Consider the following 21,649-nt stretch of genomic DNA (forward strand, 5'->3'; position numbering starts at 1 on the left):
ATGACTGCCTACGTTCATGATGAGAAACTATTGATTCACTTCTTTCAGGAAAGCTTAACTAGCATGGCTCTTAATTGGTACATGCATTTGGAACCAACCCAAATTCATTCTTGGAAAGATCTAGTGGCTGCTTTCGTGAAGCAATATGAATACAATGGCGATAGTGTGCCTGACAGATTTCAACTGCAAAACATGGCGAAAAAGGAGGCAGAGACATTCAAAGAGTATGCTTTAAGATGGAGAGAGATTGCTGCTCAAGTAGAGCCACCTTTGCATGAAAAAGAGATGGTGGCTATATTTATAAATACTTTGCAGTCACCCTTTTATAAACATATGATGAGTAGTGTTTCTTTGAACTTTGCAGACTTGATTATAATGGGAGAGAGGATTGAGGTTGACATAAGGAACGGAAAAATTGCACTTGACCCAAATTGTGTAGCAAATTTGAATGAGTATGGTTCTAGGTGTGGGATAAGAACAGAGCGAAGAGCTAATCTACACCCCATTGTCTATCCTCAAATGTCTCAGTCCGAGAAATCCAATCAGGACCATGGGTGGAAAAATTACAATCGAGGCAAGAAAGGTGTCAATTTCACTCATATTCCTATGACCTACACAAAGCTATTACCAAATCTCCTTCGCGATAACCTCATAGATATTTGTCCCACTAGACCTGTACAACCTCTGTACCCAAAGAATTATGATTTAAACATAAGATGTGATTACCATGGAGGAGCACCGGGTCATTCAACAGAAGCATGCACGACTTTGAAGCAAAAGGTACAATCCTTGATTGATTCAGGATTGTTGACATTTGAAGAAAGATAACTTAATGTTGAAGAAAATCCTCTACCAGGACATGAAAACACCTCTGAATGAAGAACATCATGGCTTTGTAAGACATTGAAAATATTATGCTTTTCATATTGTGTTAGACTGTTGAATTACCTTTCATATTGTTATGAATATTTTTATCAGTTGCATCATGTCATCCTTCATGAATTTCAAAGCATATGAGATATTAAGGATTTCCTCCAAAACAAGTCCTAAAAGGTTGTCGCAAAAAAAATGATAAATAATGAAAAGCACAAAAAATGGGCAAAAGAAGTATGTTATGAGTCACCTTTTTTTCTTGCTAATCATTGAATTCAAGTTTTTCAAATACAAAAAAAAAAGAGAAAAGAATAATAAAAATGAGGGTTGTCATATCTTTCAAGGTCAAAATGCTTAATGCAGAATAACAACTTGACCTTTTGAAAACACTTGTGCATGTATGGCTTGAAAGCCTCAACCCTTCACCCTCCCAAAATATAAGGGTTTCCCCTAAACACCGTTGGTTATAAACATGATTTTCCACACTGGGGCAGATTTGCCAATGTTTATCTTTGCTAGCACTAGTTGGATGATTCCTAAATCCATCGAGACAATTTTCAAAAGAGAAAGAAAAAAAAGTCTGCTAGATTGAAAACCCAAGAGGGAAATCTAGGAAAAAAAAGACGAAACAAAAGAAAGAAAGGAAAAGAAAAAGTGACTTTTGTTAAGGTCATCGAGCTTTTATCTTAAAGTTAATCTTTTGAAAATAAAGCAATCAAATTTGAAATGATGTATGGCCATTCTTCTTCATCCAAACAAAATAAATATCCTTTGTTACCCCATTGAGCCAAAAAAAAAGTTCTTTTAAAATTGTTCCCAAACAAGGGTTATCATCATACTAGAAGTCAGCTTGAGATGTACATGAAAAGCACTCAACGGTTAAATAAAGAGAATTCATCAATGTAAAAACAAAGCTAAAAAGAAAAAGTAATCACAAAGTGATGGCAAATGAAAAGAAATTGAAATAAAATTTGAAAAAAGCAAAGTGTTAAAAAAGTCTTGAGAAATAGCTGATGCAATACCTAGATGGTAGTTCTTGTTTAAAAAAAATAAAATTATTTGGGCCTTTATATCCTTTCTTTCAAAGCCTTTTAGCCTATAGCCACATTACAAGCCAAGTAAAAGTCCACACAGATTGAATATTGATTATTCTAATTTTCTAAAGCTTAATTTTGTGATAAAGCCACATGGCTAATGATACGGTTGCTAAAAAATGAATGAGTGAAAAAAGAAAAATTGTGTCTCCGGAGGAGGGAACTCTCTTCTAACTGGCTAAAGCAAGTGAAAGAAAATCAAACCAACTGGGGCAATTCTCTTAGTCAATGTTTTTCATATTCGTTACCTTTTCTGAACAAAACCCATATCCTAAAACTGGGGCAACTTTGTGGGTCTCACATGAATTTTTTTTCCACCTTGACATTCATGGATCAATTTCCCTATACCTTTTTCCCAAACACCATAACTGAGCCAACTTTTGGGTCTTTTTGTGTTTTTCACACTGACATTCACAAATTACATCTCCTTTTAGGAATGTGTGAGGAATGACATGCCCACATGGCTATCCCAGTCTCCTCCAAACACTTTCCAAAAATTTTTAGCCTTTCACTCACTTATGATTTCAAGCACACGTGCACTGATGTTGTGAAAGAGAAAGTTAAGTATATTCATTTTAAACATTAGACCTCAAGGTGTGTGACATTCCTCACTTTCAAGAAAAATTGAAAATAACAATGAGTTTGATGATTGCAAATAGAACAATTGACTCGAACGTGCAAAAAAAAGAAGAAGAGAGAGGTCAAAAGGACAAAGCATTACAAGGTTTTCATCATGCATTCATGCATATCAAGGTTCTGATCCTTACAATTGTGTTTGAAATAATAAATATGTGTTCTACAATGCATAACCATTTGCATGTCATATCATCATAACATGTGTCAATATATCATCATCACATGAGTCAGCATAATTATGCAACATATCTCTTCAATCAAATGTTTTTTTTTTCAGAAATAAGAAATTAATATTACAAAAGTTACTTTTGACATTTTTCAAATTAATGGTCCTCTTCATTCATATGAATGACCTATACGCCCTCAAGCCCATTTTAGTTTGGCCCAAGCCCAGTTTAGTCTGGCCCCCAAGCCCAGTTTAGTCTGGCTCAAGCCCAGTTTTGTCTGGCTCAAGCCCAGTTTTGTCTAGCCCAAGTCCAGTTTGTCTGGCCCAAGCCCAGTTTGTCTGGCCCAAGCCCAGTTTGTCTGGCCCAAGCCTAGTTTTGTCTGGCCCAAGCCCAGTTTTGTCTGGCCCTCAAGCTCAGTTTTGTCTGGCCCAAGCCCAGTTTAGTCTGGCCCCCAGACCAAGTTTAGTCTAGCCCTCAAGCCCATTTTAGTTTGGCCCAAGCCTAGTTTAGTCTGGCCCCCAAGCCCAGTTTAGTCTGGCTCAAGCCCAGTTTTGTCTGGCCCAAGCCCAGTTTTGTTTGGCCCAAGCCCAGTTTCATACTGACCCCCTTAATCTGGTTTCATATTGTCTAAAAACTTAGTTTTTGTAGCTTAAAAATAATAAGAATTACAAAAAGAAAAAATATAAAATGAAAATATATAGGATTTCTATGGAAGTTTTGCATCATAAATTCACGCACTCAAGCATATTAACATTTGCCTCCTTCAACTCTAAAAAAAGAAGTAAAAAAAAGAAGAAGAAAAATTTGAAAAAAAAGAGAAATAAAAATGAAAAGACAAAGGTCTTACGTGATTCATGCATAACATGCATTCATGTACGCATGCATTTCATAAAAAGAAAAAAAAAAACAAGCAAATTCATTTTTTCATATTATATGTGTAAATTATCATACATTCATATGTTTATATCAAGACCCTCTTTGATGGAATGGTCATTGATTTTCACATGTTTCCATATCGAGACCCTCTGCAAAAGCAATGGTCATCGATCTTTCATATCGAGGCCCTCTACAAAGGTATTGGTCATCGATCTTTCATATCGAGGCCCTCTGCAAAAGCAATGGTCATCGATCTTTCATATCGAGGCCCTCTACAAAGGTATTGGTCATCGATCTTTCGTATCGAGGCACTCTGCAAAGGTAATGGTTATCGATCTTTCATATCAAGACCCTCTTCGATGGAATGGTCATTGATTTTCATTTGATCTTTCATATCGAGGCCCTCTACAAAGGTATTGGTCATCAATCTTTCATATCGAGGCCCTCTGCAAAGGCAATGGTCATCGATCTTTCATATCAAGACCCTCTTCAATGGAATGGTCATTGATTTTCATTTGATCTTTCATATCGAGGCCCTCTGCAAAGCAATGGTCATCGATTTTTCATATCAAGACCCTCTTCGATGGAATGGTCATTGATTTTCATATGCTTTCATATCGAGGCGCTCTGCAAAAGCAATGGTCATCGATCTTTCATATCAAAGCCGTCTCCGATGGAATGGTCATTGATTTTCTTAATGTTTACATTGATGTGGTTTCTTTTTAGAGCCTGGATGAAATTATTATTTCTGTCTTTTCTTATATTTTACTCGGATGATATGAAAATGTCAAATTTTCATACTATTTAGTAAAATATAAGAAAAGAGGGGCAGCTGTTAACACCCAATTTCGTCCGGGTAAATAAAAATTGTTTCCAAAATATCCAAAAAGTAATTGGTAATAAATTTTCTTTACAAAAATAATAAAATTGATTTTAAAAATGTTTCTTTAAATTTTTGTTTTGTTAAAAATTATAATAAATAAAAAGAGATTTTTTGTTTTCAAATTAAAGATTGAATTAAAATAAAAAATATTTGTTTTTTAAATTAATTGAAATTTAAAAATTAAAAAAAGAGGGGAAAACGGTTTGGCAGGATTGGAGGGAGCGGTTTTGTTCCAATTTCAACTTCTCCTTCAATTTCTAAAGAGGCTTTCATCTAATACAGAAGGGGCATTAATATGATCGAGAAGGTTTGATCATAGGGGGGGAACTTCAGAAAACCCGAACATACATATCTTTCGAGGTTGGAGTTCACGGAAATCTCGCGGGTAGCAGGTCGCATTCATCCTCATCTTCCCTGAGCCACCGCCATTGTTCCCGGTTTGGGATCGCCATTGGTCGTTCCTCGTTGCTACGTTGGTGTTTGAACTCGTCACGAATTCGTCACGAATTCGTCGGCCGTGGAGTTGCATTTTTCTCATATCATTCTAGCGTTGAGACGCTTTATCCTTCCTGCAAATCCGCCGAGGCCATCATTGTTGGTATTAACGAGTTTTTTTTCTTTCCTTCTAAGTTTCGTTTTTTCATTTGGATTCACTGTTCGAATGTGGGTTGGGATTGATTTACCATGAGCAGTCAATTTATGATGATTGATTTGGGTGTAATGTGATTTTGTTTAAATACATTGGGTGTTGGTGTTTGGTTTCGATTAAGCATGAATTTTCAGGGTTTGTTTCAAGTTCATAGATGGGTGCATTTTTAGCATTTTCTTTTGAGTTTGTTTTGGTGTGCGAGAAGACCACAGTATAATGATTCTCTACTCAGTCTACTATTTTAATTCATTCATCGTTAATTGCAATTAAATAGAGTTGATAATGATTTGGGTCACTATCAGAGTATAAGGATAGTCGGTTTGGTTCTTACGACAAAGGGTTTTGGTCCAGGATTGCTTTTATGAGTGGGTTTCTTTGTAGATGCGAGGCACATTTTAATATCTTAGCTTTGTTTATCAGGGCACACTGTTTTTCAGATAGACATTTGGAAATTGAAGCATGATTTCATATTATAACAAGAGCGATCCATGTGTTGTCTTTGGGAATATGTTTGTGCGACTTCTTTGTTTTAAACCATTGCACTTGGGTCTGAATTGGATTAGACATGTAGAATTGCATGATATTAGGCCAAATAGTAAGATACGTAATCTTTTCTGCATAATTTTGGGTCTGTTTTCAATATTTAATTCATGCATGGTCATATGCTTTATATATATATATATATATATATATATATATATATATATATATATATATATTTTTTTTTTTTTTATTGGAAGAGGCATCACGTGATTTATTCTCCAAAAGCATTTGTTGGATAAAACACACATACATATTGAAATGTGAATGATGAAAGGTGGGGTCCACGTGGTTTTTTTAACTTGCATGGTGCGTCACCTCATTGACAAAAATAAAATTTTCATTGGTTTTCTTAGAATAATAAAAAAATTCATTTCCTTCTAAGATAATAGAAAAGTATATAATATTAAAAACTAAATAATTTTTACATTTCTTTATCGATAAACAAAATGTTTTTTGAAAGATATGAGTACTCGAATGATTGTCCGAATCAATCTAGTACTTAATATCTTTCGTTTTTATATAAATAAATAATCAAGATATATGTTCAAAAGGTATGAATACTCAAGTGACCATCCGCATCGTACAATATTCCTTTTCACAATACAAAAATTATAAAACAATGTTTTGGTATCTAATCGACCGCACGCGTTGCACGATACTTCATTCTAAAAATACAAGAAATCATAAAATAGTTTTAGTGTCTAATCGACCGCTCGCGTCGCATGACACTTCTTTTTTCAAAAATACAAAAATTATGAAAATGTTTGGTGTCAACCCGGCCGCATGTGTCGCATGATACTCATTTTCAAAAATGTTAAAAGACAATTTGAAAAATTAAATATTCACTTTTTATCAAGAACTACGTGATCCTTGATTCTCCATTGTAAATAGAGATACGTAGGAGCAGGGCAAATCCTTGTCAGGTTCACTTCCCAAAAATCAAAAGGTCTTCCAAATCATTTTCAAATTGTTGTATAAAGAACTACGTAGCCCTGATTTCTCATTTTAATGAGAATACGTAGGACCAAGGTTAATCCTTGTCGGGTCCTTTTCACTCAAAAAATAATTATGTTCAATATTTTCTTATTTATGGGAAAAATAAATATTTAAAATAAACACATCTCTTTTGCAAATTTAATTAAAGGTACCGCCTTTGGGCGGGAGCTGTAGAGTGCTAATACATTCCCTACGCGTAACCGACTCCCGGACCCTAAATTTGGTTTTCGCAGACTTTATTTTATTTTTATGGTTTTCCATAGTTTTCCAGAATAAACTATGGTGACGACTTCTAATCTCTTTTTCTAAATGAATTTATTTTTAGTTCGTCATCCCATCGCGATTTAGGTTGCGACACATTAATATAGAAAAGACATTTTACATCTATTATTTTTGGGGTTTTTAACATATGTATTGGGCGACATGTTATATCAGCACACTCACACATAAATTTACAACAAAGTATCATCCGATGTAAATCTATATCAGACACTTACAATGATCTACATCAATTTATGTATGTTCCTACCATGTTCAATAGTCCCACATCATTTAGGAATCGAGGTCAAAGGCAGTTTAAATATTCATTTCTCCTTTCACCCTCTTTATAAGAATATATAAAGAGACGCTCTCTTTTCTGTCCATGTAAGGTCCAATTTCATTTCTCTGCCCTAATGTTTAAGGGCTAGCCTTAATCTGTTGGGCCTAAAGGCTGGCCCATAGGGTGCTAAGGCCCTAAAGCTGCTAGGGTTTCCCTTTCAGCCTCACTTTTGCAATCTGAACCTAAACACTGCCTCTCTTCCGTTTCAGAGCTCTGCTAGGCTTAGCCGTCAACCCTCTCCAAGTGAACTCCAACCAGACCTCTACTTCACGTAAGTCTGTTCCAACTCATACCTTATTTCCATTTAGTTCCTTCTTCGTGGTTCCAACTAGGGTCAGTCATGGTGAGCTCATTTTGAACTGGTTTAACTGCTTCTAGCTCGCTAATCCACTCTAGGAGCTGCTGCGTTCCCTGTTCGTACCCAAGGACCCAACTGCTAGCTTGTTTTCCATGTAAGGGAAGCTAGAACCCTCTTGTTTGGTGCGATGGTTGTTTGCCTTGGTTGTGTTTTGTGATTTTTGTGCTTATATGTTGCTATGGGTGTATGGTATGGTTGGAATTATTGCTGGGTGTGGAAATGTGTTTTTGGTAGAGAGGAATAGTGGCGAGGTCTGATACACTCGCCCAAGTGAGCCTGTCTCGCCTAGGCGAGACTTGTAGGAACAGGCCAGGGCTGCACTCAAGCTCTCGCTCAAGCGAAAGCTCTTTTTTTTAGCGAGGCACCATCTCGCTCAAGCGAGAGACACTCGCCTAAGCGAGCACGCGTGAGAGCCTCTGCACGTTGCTTCTATTTTAGCCCAGGCGAGGAACCTCACCTTTGGGCGAGAAGGGCTCGCCTAAGCGAGCCATGCAAGAGCCTCCCAACGTCCATGTCGCGATCTCGCTTAAGCGAGAGTTCACCGCCTAAGTGAGGGCACTCCTCTCGCCTAAGCGAGGGCTCCTGGCTTGAGCGAGATTCACTGCGGGTCACATTATTTTCTTAGTTTGGCTAAATTAAATGTTTGGTTTATGTTGTACTCTATATAATGTATAAGGCTTGTGAAATGAGATGCATGAGATGAGATGTGGCTACAAACTTGATTGTTGTGATTGTGTGATCTTGGCATGAGAAATAAATGAGATGGTTGGTATTAAAGTGGTATGGTATTGGCATGAGATGGAATTCACAACTATGGTTTGAGAATGATGGATGGGTATGGATTTACCGGGCAAATGAAAGAGGAGAAACTATAAAGAGTTGGTATAATATGAAAATGTACATGCATGTTAATTCCTTTTATTTATTGAGCATGATTGGTCCGTGTCAGTGCGTAATTCTTTAGGATCTCTAGGTGAGATCTTCAGGGTCGCGCTTCAGTGGTCGGGACGTAATTCCATGGTCCCTGTTAGTGGGTGTCCATGGTGGTGCCCCATCTGTATAACTTTGTAAGGATTCAAGGTAAGGATTGCATCCTGACACTCTAAGGAGTCAGTTAGTATCACTTAGAGCGAACTGCCTCCTGTGGTGAGAGTAGTAGGAGGCCTAAAACTCATTAAGGGCTAACCTTGTGTGTGAGGGAATTGATTCATTGTAACACTTGTAACACATAGGTCGGGGGTGAGCAGAGGTATCCACCACAAGTGCAAGCATCCGCTGAATCCGACCAGGTTATATGCATCCGGATGAGTCGAGTCGAGTCTTAGTGTATTGTTTGAGAAATCATAACATGCTTGGTTGATATGTGTATATTGGATTGTGAAAATTTACCTGATTGTATTGATGAAATCTTTGGGCTCTAGCTTACCCTTTCTTGTTTGAATGCCTTGTATGTTATCCTTCTACTCTTGCAATGATCATCAATTTATTGGTGGGAGCATAGGCGAGAGGTACTCGTGGCCAATAGAGGAGGGAGGATTCCGCTGCATAGTCCACCTTGGCTGGACTTGATGTTTTATTTTGTTGGGCTTTTCTTAGGGCTACAACCCATGTATCAGTTTGACTTTTGATTTCTATATATTCCTTTTAAACTTTATAACTGGTTTTCCTGTGGCACCGTGGTGTGCCTTGTGTTGTAAGGAGTTGGGTTTAAAACTCCAGGACTGCGCTATTATGTTACCTCGTGCGACGTTTCTGTTAATTATGTTTGTTAATTTAATGGGACGTTACAGTCCACATTTCATTACTCTAGTTTTACCCTTAATTATTATTTTAAGAATTAATTATTTTATAAATAGTTTATTTTTCACCGTTATTCTAAAAATGTTTTTCCTCAATAATAATTATTTTAAAAAAACATTTATGTAGAAATTTTATTTCTTTAATTTTAACAGTTATATATTATTTATTGACTTTAACTCAAAATTCAATTAAAATTAAAAAATACGAGAAAAAAAAAAATACAAACACACACACGTATGTGTTTTCGCTAATATTTTATAAAAAGAATCAAACAAAATGCCACAAAGTATGCCAATTTTTCCTAATTAATGTTTTCAATGAAAACTTAAATAATTATTCATAACATGAAATCTGTTATGAAATAAAGCAAATAACAGAGAGAATAATAGATAATAGAGAAGATAAGAAATAATAGAGAATAGAGAATGAGAGAATATGAAACAACTCATATGTGTATTATTATTGATAGGAAGAGTCCTATATATAGATACAATATGTAATCCATAAAGGAAATAAATCAATTTATTTAATACAAATATTTACATTAAGAGTAATGAATCATATGAGTATCAATCATATGAGTAAATGTATCAAATCAATGGACAATCATTAATTCATAACACTCCCCCTTGAGTGTCCATTGATAAAAGAATGTGCCTCGTTAAAACCTTACCAGGAAAAACCCTTTGGGATAAAAAGAACCTAGTGAAGGAAAAAGAGTACAACATTTTGTATTCTTTAATACAATATTGTTCATCACATATTCTATTTTTCCCCCTCATGTAAACTTACATCATTAAGGCGACGGAGTCCGACTTGTGAATCATTTGCTCAAAAGTTCTTCTTGGCAAAAAATTCATAAATAAACCTGCCATATCTTTACATGAATGAATTTTTGGATATCTATATCATCATTTCAGTTGAACAATAAACTATTGTCTTCATATATGGTTGTTGATTCCATCTTTGTTGGGGATAGGCACAAGTTTCTTGCACATGTTGAATTATAGACCTTAACCAAACATATTCACAACTTTTCTCGTAATTCCATATGATTAGACGATGTTGCTACTATGGTTTGTTTCATATACCTTCATGAAACCATTGTGCTACCACATGTGAACAAACATCTTGTTTGTGATCAACCATTGTGACATTGTGAGAATATGTAAAATAACATGCATATACATAACACCTTGATCTGAATCTGAATCATTTGGATGGAATAAGCTCATATTTGTAGTACCCTTAAAGTAACAAAGTATATGTTTTACTCCAGACCATTTTCTTCTTGTAGTTGAAGAACTATATCTTGCTTAACAAATTTACAACAAATGCAATATTAGATCGAGTATAATTAGCAATATACATTAATGTTTTTATGACACTAAGATATGGTTCTTCTGAACCAAGAAGATCTTCATCATTTTCTTGAGGTCTAAGAAGAGTCTTTATCAACATCTAACCACCTCACAACTATTAGAGTGCATAATGGACATGACTTGTTCATTTAGAACATTTTAAGCACCTTAATTATATAAGCCTCTTGACGTATAAAAACACATTTATTTAAATACTGAAATTCTAATTTCAAATAAGACTTTGCCCTTCATAGATCATTCATCTCAAATTATTTCTTTGAGTAATCAATTGCCTTTGTGATGTTTATGTCATCTACATAAACAATAATTATGGCAAATTCATTTTTGAATCTTTTCATATAAATACAAGAACAAATAGGATCATTTCTATATCCTTCTTTTAGTAAGTACTCAATAAGACGGTTATCCCACACACGTCATGATTCCTTTAATCAATAAAAGAGCATGTTCAATTTTATTGAATAACTCTCTTTAGAATTTGTCTTGTTGGCCAAATAAAATCCTTCAGGAATTTTCATATAAATATGATTCTCAAAAGAACCGTACGAATAGGTTGTAAAATCATCCATTAGATTTAAATGCAAACCTTATTGTGCAACTAGGATAATCGAATATTGCAATGTTGTTGCATCCAATACTAGTGAATATGTTTTTTCACAAATCAATACAAGGTTTTGTGAACAACCTTGAGCAACCAATTATGCTTTGTATATAACAATTTCATCATTCTTAATTTGATTTTTGCGCAAAAATCCATATGTACCCAACGGGTTTCACAACTTCAGAAGTGCGAACTATACGTCCAAAAACCTTTCGTTTAGCAAGCAAATATAATTATGCTTGTTTGCATATTTTCATTTTGGCCAATCTTTTCTTTGCCGACAATCTTCAATGATCATTGCTTTTTGATCCTCATTGTCATTCATAACATTCATCACTATGTTATAAGTAAGAGTTTTGTCAATGTTAACTTCATTTTGGTTCCATATTATATGATTCATGACATAATTTATTGAGATTTCATCATTTTGAACAATTTCAAGTACCTGAGGTTCTTCTAGAACCAAATCATTAATTATGTGAAATGAATTTTTTGGGATTTTCAGATTTTCTAGTAGGTCATCTTGCTTTTTAGCTCCCTTTCTCATTCAAGAGTCTTTATCTTTGGAACCAATAGACCTACCACTCTTTAAGCGTGTCTTTGGAATTAACAAACCATAAGAGAATGTTGATAATTTATCCAATATAATTTTTTTTAACTCAATCATAGAGATATAAAGATATTTCATATCTTTTTCATTATTTGTCTCAATAAATATCCATTTAGACAAATATCCTTGAAACTTTATAAGTTTCTTTTTAACTTCTTGGTAGAAGTATAATAACTCTTCTAGAGTTTTCAAATATATTTGTAGTACTATAAATAATACTAACATTGATGTCTCACAGTATCAAATAAGAGAAAATTTATTACTCTTGAGAATTGTATAAGTTGTTGCACTATCAATAAGACACATCCTTTGGTACTAGTGCAAACATTTGCTTTTCATATAAACGTAAATATCAATATGAGATTTTTTTAACACTCTCATAATCAATGAGGTGATCAATGCTTCCATTTGCTTTAACAAAGAAAATAATAATATCAAGATGAGTAACATCCATATGGCCATAATCAGAATCATCATCTTCATAAGCAAAGTGTGTTTCTATGTTCTTCTCATTATTTGTAAGATGCTTTGGTGTACAATAAGTACAACTCAAATGGCCTTTACCACCGTAATGATAATATATACTTTCATCTTTTTGTCAATATTTTCATATTTTCCTTTTCCCTTTTTCACATTATTGTGCCACTTCTGGTGACAAAATGTGTCTTTGAAATTTTCTTTATAGCCATGTCCATAATCAATATCACGATCACGATCATGATCATGAAATTATAAATCAAATGTTGCTGCATTCACTTCTGGGAATGAAGCAGAACCAATTTGAACAGATTTCATGATTTTCTATCAAAGGCTCATTGCTTTGTTCAGCCATACAAAGACATGAAATAAATTCATAATATTCATTGTTGCATTCACTTATGGGAATGAAGCAGATTAGGCAGATCTCATGATTTTTCATCAAAAGCTTTATTGCTTTGTCCAGCCAGCCATACATAGGCATGAAATAAATTCATAATATTTGTGAAATCTCTTTTCACAATGTTTTTGTCGCATAAGCAACTTAATTGTTTAGATGCTTTATTTCTTTATTTAATGGTATCCCAATATCCATTGCATTTAAATGTATTTCAACATTTAAAATATAATATAAGAAATTCTTCCTTGTAATATCAAGGGTCACAAATCCAAATTTTGCAGTGTTTCGCATGTTTAGAACTAGCACATAAAATAATATTAATAATAATAATAATCATCAAAATAATAATAATAATAATAATCACCGTCATAATAAAAATAAAAATAATAAGACGGAGATGAAAATGATAAAGTCAAACAATTCTTATCACAAAAGGAAGAATATAAGGTAAAATTATAAATTGAGAAAGGATTACAAAGAGCTTGAATTAAGACACGCAGAGCACTATCGTTAGAGAGAAAAATCTTCCACTAGTCCTCAATTGGTTGGAGCATCGTGCTGATAACGTGTTATGAAATAAAGCAAATAACAGAGAGAATAATAGATAATAGAGAAGAGAAGAAATAATAGAGAATGAGAGAATAGGGAACAACTCATCTGTGTATTATTATTGATAGGAAGAGTCCTATATATAGATACAATATGTAATCCATAAAGGAAACAAATCAATTTAGTTAATACAAATTGTTCCTGTAGAGAACAAACAAGATAAGTTAGGCACAAGTGTCACCTTACCCACATAGTCTGCTATCTCCTCAGTTGGCCTCTTTCCCAGTTGGCATATGTCAGCTTGGACCCAGGAGGGGTTACCTACAGAAGGGACTCCGAAGCTTAAGTCAGCCAAAGCTCTTAAAAAGTCAAATCAGGTGATTAATGGAGTAATGAATGCGTACCTTTAATTACTGGGATCCATGCATATTTATAGAGTATTAATTACTGGCCATGTCATGGGCTGGGCCCTAGTTTGGTCTGTAGGTGGGCCTGGGCCCTAGCCCAGGCCTTTAGTTCGATTATTGTGGGCTCATTGGATATTAGAGGAATTTGATTTAGCTAAGTGTCTTAAGGTTGTCGGCCTGAACCGACTACTCTCTTTAATGGTCCGCATATGTTGTCTTAGGTGGGTTATTCCTCTTGACATCTTATGTTACCGGTGTAGGCCGACGAGGCTTAGGTCCGCTTAGGCTGGTTACTTGAATGATTCTGCGTGTAAACATGGTGATCGTTTATTGTTATTTTACTAAGTTGGCCTGGTGTGGTACACCAGTCTCCCAACCTTTGCCGATATAGGTATGTCGGTCAAGGGTGATATGTGTTGATATGCTAGCGAGGTCGGCTAGGTGTGGTACACCAATCCCCCAACCTTTAAGTGTGATGAACAGTGTTAAGGCTAGAGGCGGGAAAAAGTTGATGGGAGGTGAAGGGGTGTCAAAGGTCAAATCCAAGGGGTTTTTGCGCCGTCGTTTCTAATACTTACGACTTTTGAAATGATTGTGTAGATTGGCATGGGTTGTGATTTTAGGGGGAAGAGGTTGTATCGCTTGGGATTCAGGCCTATAAATGTGAATTTTTCGATAGGTAAAGGCTTGTTGGTTCATTTGCAAGAATTTTCACAATCAGAGATTTCGCGTGCGTTGTACCTGTCCGACTAGTTCCTAGTTCCAACCATCATCTTTTCAGAAAAAATGTATGTCTAGTAGTGATAGTGTGTCTTTGTGTTCGTCCAGTAGTGAGAGTATAGAGTCCAGGGGGAGTATAGGTAGACATGTCGAGGAGGAGAGTACCAGTTCTGCGGGTATGGTAGGCAGAATTCCCATGGAAACGGTGACTGAAGTGCGGGAAGACCCTCCAAAGGAGTTAGCGGGGACTAACTGTCACGCCAAGGGTGGCTATGGGTGGGTGGCTGCTGACGTTCGTAATCAATTGTCCTTGTTTCGGTGGTCTCGTCTGCTGAATTCTTGGCTAAACTATACCCCTGTTATCGCGAAAGGTGTAAACAAGGGTATCGTTTCCTTGGAGAGGGTAAGCGCCATCAACTGCGTATGCCATGGGCAAGAGGGGGCGACCGAGAAGTTTTTCTACATGTACATGTGCCATTTCTCCCAACTACATGTGAGGTTACCACTGGATGACTTTACCATGGGGGTGTTGTGTGCGTTGAACGTTGCACCTACATAGTTACACCCAAATAGTTGGGCTTATATGCAAGCCTTTCGTGTTTTGTGCCAATCACTATATCTACAACCCTCTCCTCATGCATTTTTGTACTTCTATGATACCAGACCCCGCCAGCCGACTACATGGCTGTCTTTAGTGAGTCGTCCTAGCATCAGCAGATTGGACGCATTCTCTCAGTCTTTCAAGCACTTCAAAGACATATATTTTAAGGTCGTGGTGAAAGAGGAAGGCAAGTCCCATTTCTTTAACACAGATGGGAGTATCAAGTTCCCGTTTAGCTGGACGGGAAGCCCTTCTCGATATAAGGACATGGGCACCGACGAGTTGTCGGCAGTGGATAAGGAGGTGGTGGAGGTCTTGATGAAGTTTACCGATAAGTTGCCCACTAAGGGTCTAGTTAGAGTTTATAATTCGGTGCACCTGATTATTGATATTGAAGGTATCTATTTATTACTTAAATTGTGTTAATGATTCTAAGTTGACTTAACCGGATTTTGGTATGTTGTTGTAGGGCACATGGCGCAAACCGGAAAGAAGAATTTGGCGCTTTTCCAAACGTCGAGGAAAGAAATGGCTGCGAAGGCTAAAGCAGCCAGGAATACTGATGTTCCCAACCTGCAGGAATCATTGGTTGAGGTGCACGTGCACGGCGGAACCAAGAGGAAGGCCGAGTAGCTGCTTTGACCCGGCAAGGGGAAAGATGTAAAGAAGGTGAGAGCGGCATTGCTCGGGGCAGGATCGACTAGCGGGACGAAAGGACCAGCGTCCGGCTTGATTGAGCTGTCGGGGATATTTGTTAGAAAAGATATTGCTATCAATCTTCCAGATACCATCATCAACTCCATTGACGGTATGGAGGCATATCATCTCGTGAGGACGATGGTTGAATTTGGAAGTAAGGCGTTGATACTGAGTCGTCGTGTTGGGTCTCTGTATCGACGAGAAGTAAAGGAAGGAGGTGGGGAAAAAGTTGAGGAGTTGTAGGGAAAGGTCGATAAGTTTGAGGAGGAGAGGGACGCTTGGAAGAAGGAAAGGGAGAGTTGGGAGGAGGAGAGGAAAAGGCTGGGAACATGGAAAGTCCGTTGTTTGGACTCAGAGGGAAAACTTAACAAGAAGATAGAGGATTTGGAGGCAGACTATGACGATTTGAAAGAGAAGTATGATGGTGTTGCAGTTGAATTTGATGACTTGAAGGGTTGTATCATCGAGGAGCATATTAATGGTTTTCAAAAGGGGTTACGGCAAGCGGCCTTCTTTTATCAAGATGTGGATGCAGCCGATTCAAGATTTGACGTTAACAAGGATGTTGTTGACGGGTAGCTTATTAATGAAGACGAGAATAGCTCGGACGAGGAAGCAGAGAAGGAAGCGGTGGAGGAGGAGAAGGGGACGAAGGATGCCGTGAAAGGGGACAACGATTCAACAAAATAGGACTTTTACTCTTAAATGATTTGAAATAATTATTGAGCCTATGTTTGTAATAATCGGTACATTATGTTTGTGATATTTGGTACATTGCGTTGTGTTTATGTTAAATGTGATTAATGCTTTGTTTACTATTTTGTATGTCAGATGTTAATGATTTGTTATGTATGTTATGTTTGACGAAATCGATTATATGTTAAGGGTGTTCGACCCAGGTCGCTTTCTTGTGGGAAGGGTGGGGAACTTAAACGAATTAACCAACGAGTTAAGGGTGTTCGACCCAGGTCACTTACTTATGGTAAGGGTGGGGAACTTAAACGAAATAACCAATGAGTTAAGGGTGTTCGACCCAGGCCGCTTACTTGTGGTAAGGGTGGGGAACTTAAACGAATTAACCAACGAGTTAAGGGTGTTCGACCTAGGCCGCTTACTTGTGGTAAGGGTGGGGAACTTAAACTAATTAACCAACGAGTTAAGGGTGTTCGACTCAGGCCGCTTACTTGTGATAAGAGTGGGGAACTTAAACAAATTAACCAACGAGTTAAGGTGTTCGACCCAGGCCGCTTACTTGTGGTAAGGGTGGGGAACTTAAACAAATTAACCAACGAGTTAAGGGTGTTTGACCCAGGCCGCTTACTTGTGGTAAGGGTAGGGAACTTAAACGAATTAACCAACGAGTTAAGGGTGTTCGACCTAGGCCGCTTACTTGTGGTAAGGGTGGGGAACTTAAACGAATTAACCAACGAGTTAAGGGTGTTCGACCCAGGCCGCTTACTTGTGGTAAGGGTGGGGAACTTAAACGAATTAACCAACGAGTTAAGGGTGTTCGACCCAGGCCGCTTACTTGTGGTAAGGGTAGGGAACTTAAACGAATTAACCAACGAGTTAAGGGTGTTCGACCCAGGCCGCTTACTTGCGGTAAGGGTGGGGAACTTATACGAATTAACCAACGAGAAGTGAAGTAAAGAATGGTCGCAAAGTTGGGAACCCTTTGTATTATTCATTGAATCTGGGGTGCTCGTTAAAACCTCCCTGGCCAAAACCCTCCTTAGGGAAAAAAGACCAGGTGAGGAAAAAGAGTACACCCAAGGTTATAAGTGTTTCGATGTTATACAGTATACGTTTAACTAAAGTAAAACTTGAGATGGGACACATTCCAAGTGTTGGGTATTTCTTCCCTAGATAAATGCTCCAGGCGATATGTTCCTCCTCCCGCGTCTTCACGTATGCGGTATGGGTCGTCCTAGTTGGCGGAGAACTTGCCATCCTTCTTTCTTGCACTGCTGGCCATTCTCCATACTAAGTCTCCGCTGACGAACGATCATGGACATAGGTTTGCGTTATACTTTCTGGAAGCTCTTTGTTTTACGGCTAAGTTGCGTATCTGGGCTTTTTCTCTGAGTTTGGGTAGGAGGTCGAGATGAGTGGCCATGTTTTGATGGTTACGGGTTGGGTCGTATAGTTCTCAGCATAGGGATGGTTCACCAATTTCGACCGGTATCATGGTGTCTGCACCGTAAACTAGTCTGAATGGGGACTCGTTTGTTGATGACTGAGGGGTGCACCTGTAAGCCCATAACACTTCTACCAGTTCTTCGGGCCATCGGCCTTTGGCACTATCTAACCTTTTGCGTAGTTCTACTAGGATAACTTTGTTGGCCGCCTCTACCTGTCATTTGTTTGTGGGTGCTCTACAGAACTTGTTTTGTGTTTGATGCCCAGACCAGTGTAGAACTTGGCTAGCTCCTTATCTATAAATTGTCGGCCATTATCGGTGATGATAGTATACGGAACACCATATATGCATATAATATCCTTACAAACGAACTGCTGAACTTGCTGGGCTGTGATAGTGGTCAGTGGTTTGGCTTCTATCCATTTGGTGAAATAATCAATGGCTACTATCAGGAATTTCACCTGGCCCTTGCTGGGGGAGAAGGGGCCGAGGATATCCATTCCCCATTTAGCAAAGGGCCATGGAGATAGTATGGAATGGAGTTGTTCTTGTTTTTGGTGGATGAGGTTGTCATGTTTTTGGCATGGTTTGCATTTTCTGACGTAGTCCTCGCAGTCTGCTTCTATAGTCGGCCAGAAGTAACCGGCTCGAAGGATTCTAGTGGCCATAGTACGTGCGCCGGAATGGTAGCCGCAAATGCCTTCATGTAACTCTTTAATGATATACTACGCTTGTTCTGCAGTGACACATTTGAGAAGCGGTTGGCCGTACCCGCGTTTGTAGAGGTCATCGCCTATCATGGTATATCTGGCGGCCTAAGCCAGCCAAGTTTTGTCAGCATCTTATGGGGGGTTGCTGGTTTGGAGATATTGGATATAGGGGGTGGTCCAGTTGTGGGTTTGAGGAGGGGTGGTATTGTCGGTTGGGGCGTGGGCTAGGTTGTGGCAGGTATTTGTGATGGAAGGTGTAGATAATGTTTGCTGCAATAGGGATCGATGGCGGCTTTTTAATTTGGTGTTGCGTAATTTGGAGAGGATGTCGACTCTGATGTTGTCGGTCCTTGGGATGTGTTCGATGCAAACTTGTTCAAAGGCGGATTGAATGACTGCGCGGACCAGATGGTAATATTGTAAAAGGATGGGGTCTTTAATCTAGAATTCGTCATTTAGGTGGCCTACACTAAGCTTGGAGTCGGTTTTGCACGTTAACGTTTTGATGCTAACTTCGCGGGCAAGGGAAAGGCCGGCGATGATGGCTTCGTACTCGGCTTGATTGTTGGATGTTCTGAAGGCAAAGTGGAGGGATTTCTCAATGAGAATATCGTTGGGCCCTTCTAACACGATACTAGCACCGACACCTTTCAAATTTGAAGAACCATCTACATGAAGTGTCCACTGGTCCTCCGTGGGTGTCTGTTGGAGGTCATTGACAAAGTCTAGGAGGCATTGGGCTTTAATGGGGCCATGAGGTTCATAACGAATGTTAAACTCTGACAATTCAACGGCCAAGGATGACATCCGTCCTGCTAGGTCTGGTTTTTGCAATATCTTCTGGATCGGGTAGTCGATTTTGACGGTGATGTTGTGGTTTTGGAAGTATAGGCGCAGGCGGCAAGCTGCATGGACCAAAGACATGACCAACTTTAGGGAAATGTATCAAATCAATGAACAATCATTAATTCATAACAAAATCTACATTTTTAATTATTATGAACAAATATTTACTTATTTTATAATTACATGAAATCCACATTTTATTTGCAGAAGATTCACTAGTTATTGTTCGCCTAAAACCATGTCTACTAAGTACATTCAACTTCTCTGCATTCTTTGACAAATAACTGTCTTTCTCGTGTTGATAACCATCTTCATGTGTTATAGTTTGTTATATTCTTATTCTGGCATTAGATTTAAGTAAGGAATTACCGAAACCTAGACTTTTTTTAAAAGAATTTAGGAAAACTTTTAGAATCTTACTTTTGTAAATGAGAGGGAGAGTACGTAACATTCAAAGCATTTTGAAGGGATAAAGAAAAGAAATACAACCATTCATCCTTAAGTGGATATATAAATAAATGTTCATTTTTCATTTATATGTATCTATTATTTATCGTTCTTCTGAAGTTCGAAAACAAAGTCACAACCATCAGCCATGTAATTATAACCGTTACTATTTTAAAACTTTTCAATTTCAAAATTATGATGTGCCATCATAAATCATTTATTTCGTTTTTTATTATACTTCCCCTCACACCAAATAATTATGAGATAACTTTTTTTTTTATTTCTTCATTTCATGCATGCTCTGTACAAAGCTCATTCATTATCCCTAAAATCAACGTTAAAAAGTAAGACACCAAATAATTATGGGATAACCTTTTTTATTTCTTTATTCCTCTTCTCCTTACAATTCAAAAAATTATTTATTAATATTATAACGTCCCAATTAAATAGATAAATCTAAATAAATAAAACGTCGCATACTTAAAATATTCAAAGAGTACGGAGTTTAAGGTATGAAAGTTGACAATTATCCAATCATACCCACACTGTAAACAGAGACACTATATTGCCTAGAACAAAATACAACAGTTCAATAGTGGCTCAAAGACTCGCCCATACACAGGGAGATTACAAAAATAAATACAACTTCTTCAAACGTAGGCTCAATAGTCAGCCCGATACTCATCCCTGATCATCAAGCTGCAGCATCCCCATTGTAACTGCGATTACCAGAGGTTTCCACATCTGCTCACATCAATAAATTGATGATCATCGTAAGAGAAGAAAGTCCACACAAAGAACATACAAACAAACAAAATGGTAAGCTAGAGTAAAAGATTCTTTTATCATACAACTAAACATGCGATTCAAAGTCAAGAATGCATATTAGTCATTCAAACATGTGATAGCGAACAATTTAAGACTTTAAGACTCGGCCATCCGGATACATATAATGAGGCACCACCACGTCACCTTCGTGGAATTACATCCTTACATGAGGCACCACCATGAACTCTCACCACGAGGTTCGTGGAATTACATCCATTAGATGAGGCACCACCATGAACTCTCACTAGGAGGGTTCATGGGATTACGTCCATTAGATGAGGCACCACCTTGAGCTCCCACTATGAGAGTCATGGGATTACGTCCTATCCATACCTTGTCCATGTTTCTCCAACCAATCATAGAGTCCCCATGCATACCTACCTCATGTCAATATATATATAAATAACCAACTATCCAAACATACATAATACCAAGCTCATTAATTACAGCACATAACTTACATAGTACACGCATATTCACACCCTTCATGTTTAAATAGAGCAAACCAGCCAATCAAGTAACCAACATCAAATATGTAAGGAAATAGTAACAACCTGCGCCAAGTCTCGCTCAAGCTGGGAGCCCTCACTCAGGCAAGAGAAGTGGTCTCGCTCAAGCTACAGACTCTCGCTTAGGCGAGACTGCGAACATAGGCCTTGGAAGATTTCGCGAGCTCTCGCTTAGGCGGGGCCTTCTCGCTTGAGTGAGATGGTTCTTCGCTAAAAAATGCAGCCCTTCGCCTGAGCGAGTGTTCGA

The 21,649-nt window shown here is 37.6% G+C and overlaps 2 protein-coding genes across 2 annotated transcripts; one reads left to right on the forward strand and one right to left on the reverse strand.

Moving 5' to 3' along the window:
* On the forward strand, positions 1-828 carry LOC146881024 (uncharacterized). Its single transcript, XM_085669214.1, has one exon. The coding sequence runs from the start codon at positions 1-3 to the stop codon at positions 826-828; it is 828 nt and encodes a 275-aa protein (XP_085525340.1).
* Positions 829-19,213: 18,385 nt separating this feature from the next.
* On the reverse strand, positions 19,214-19,696 carry LOC146881025 (uncharacterized). Its single transcript, XM_085669215.1, has one exon. The coding sequence runs from the start codon at positions 19,694-19,696 to the stop codon at positions 19,214-19,216; it is 483 nt and encodes a 160-aa protein (XP_085525341.1).
* Positions 19,697-21,649: the final 1,953 nt, after the last annotated feature.

The sequence above is a fragment of the Vigna unguiculata genome, chromosome 11, assembly GCF_037176805.1.
Source record: "Vigna unguiculata cultivar grain cowpea cultivar isolate G323 ecotype 2 chromosome 11, ASM3717680v1, whole genome shotgun sequence".
NCBI classification, from domain to species: domain Eukaryota; kingdom Viridiplantae; phylum Streptophyta; class Magnoliopsida; order Fabales; family Fabaceae; genus Vigna; species Vigna unguiculata.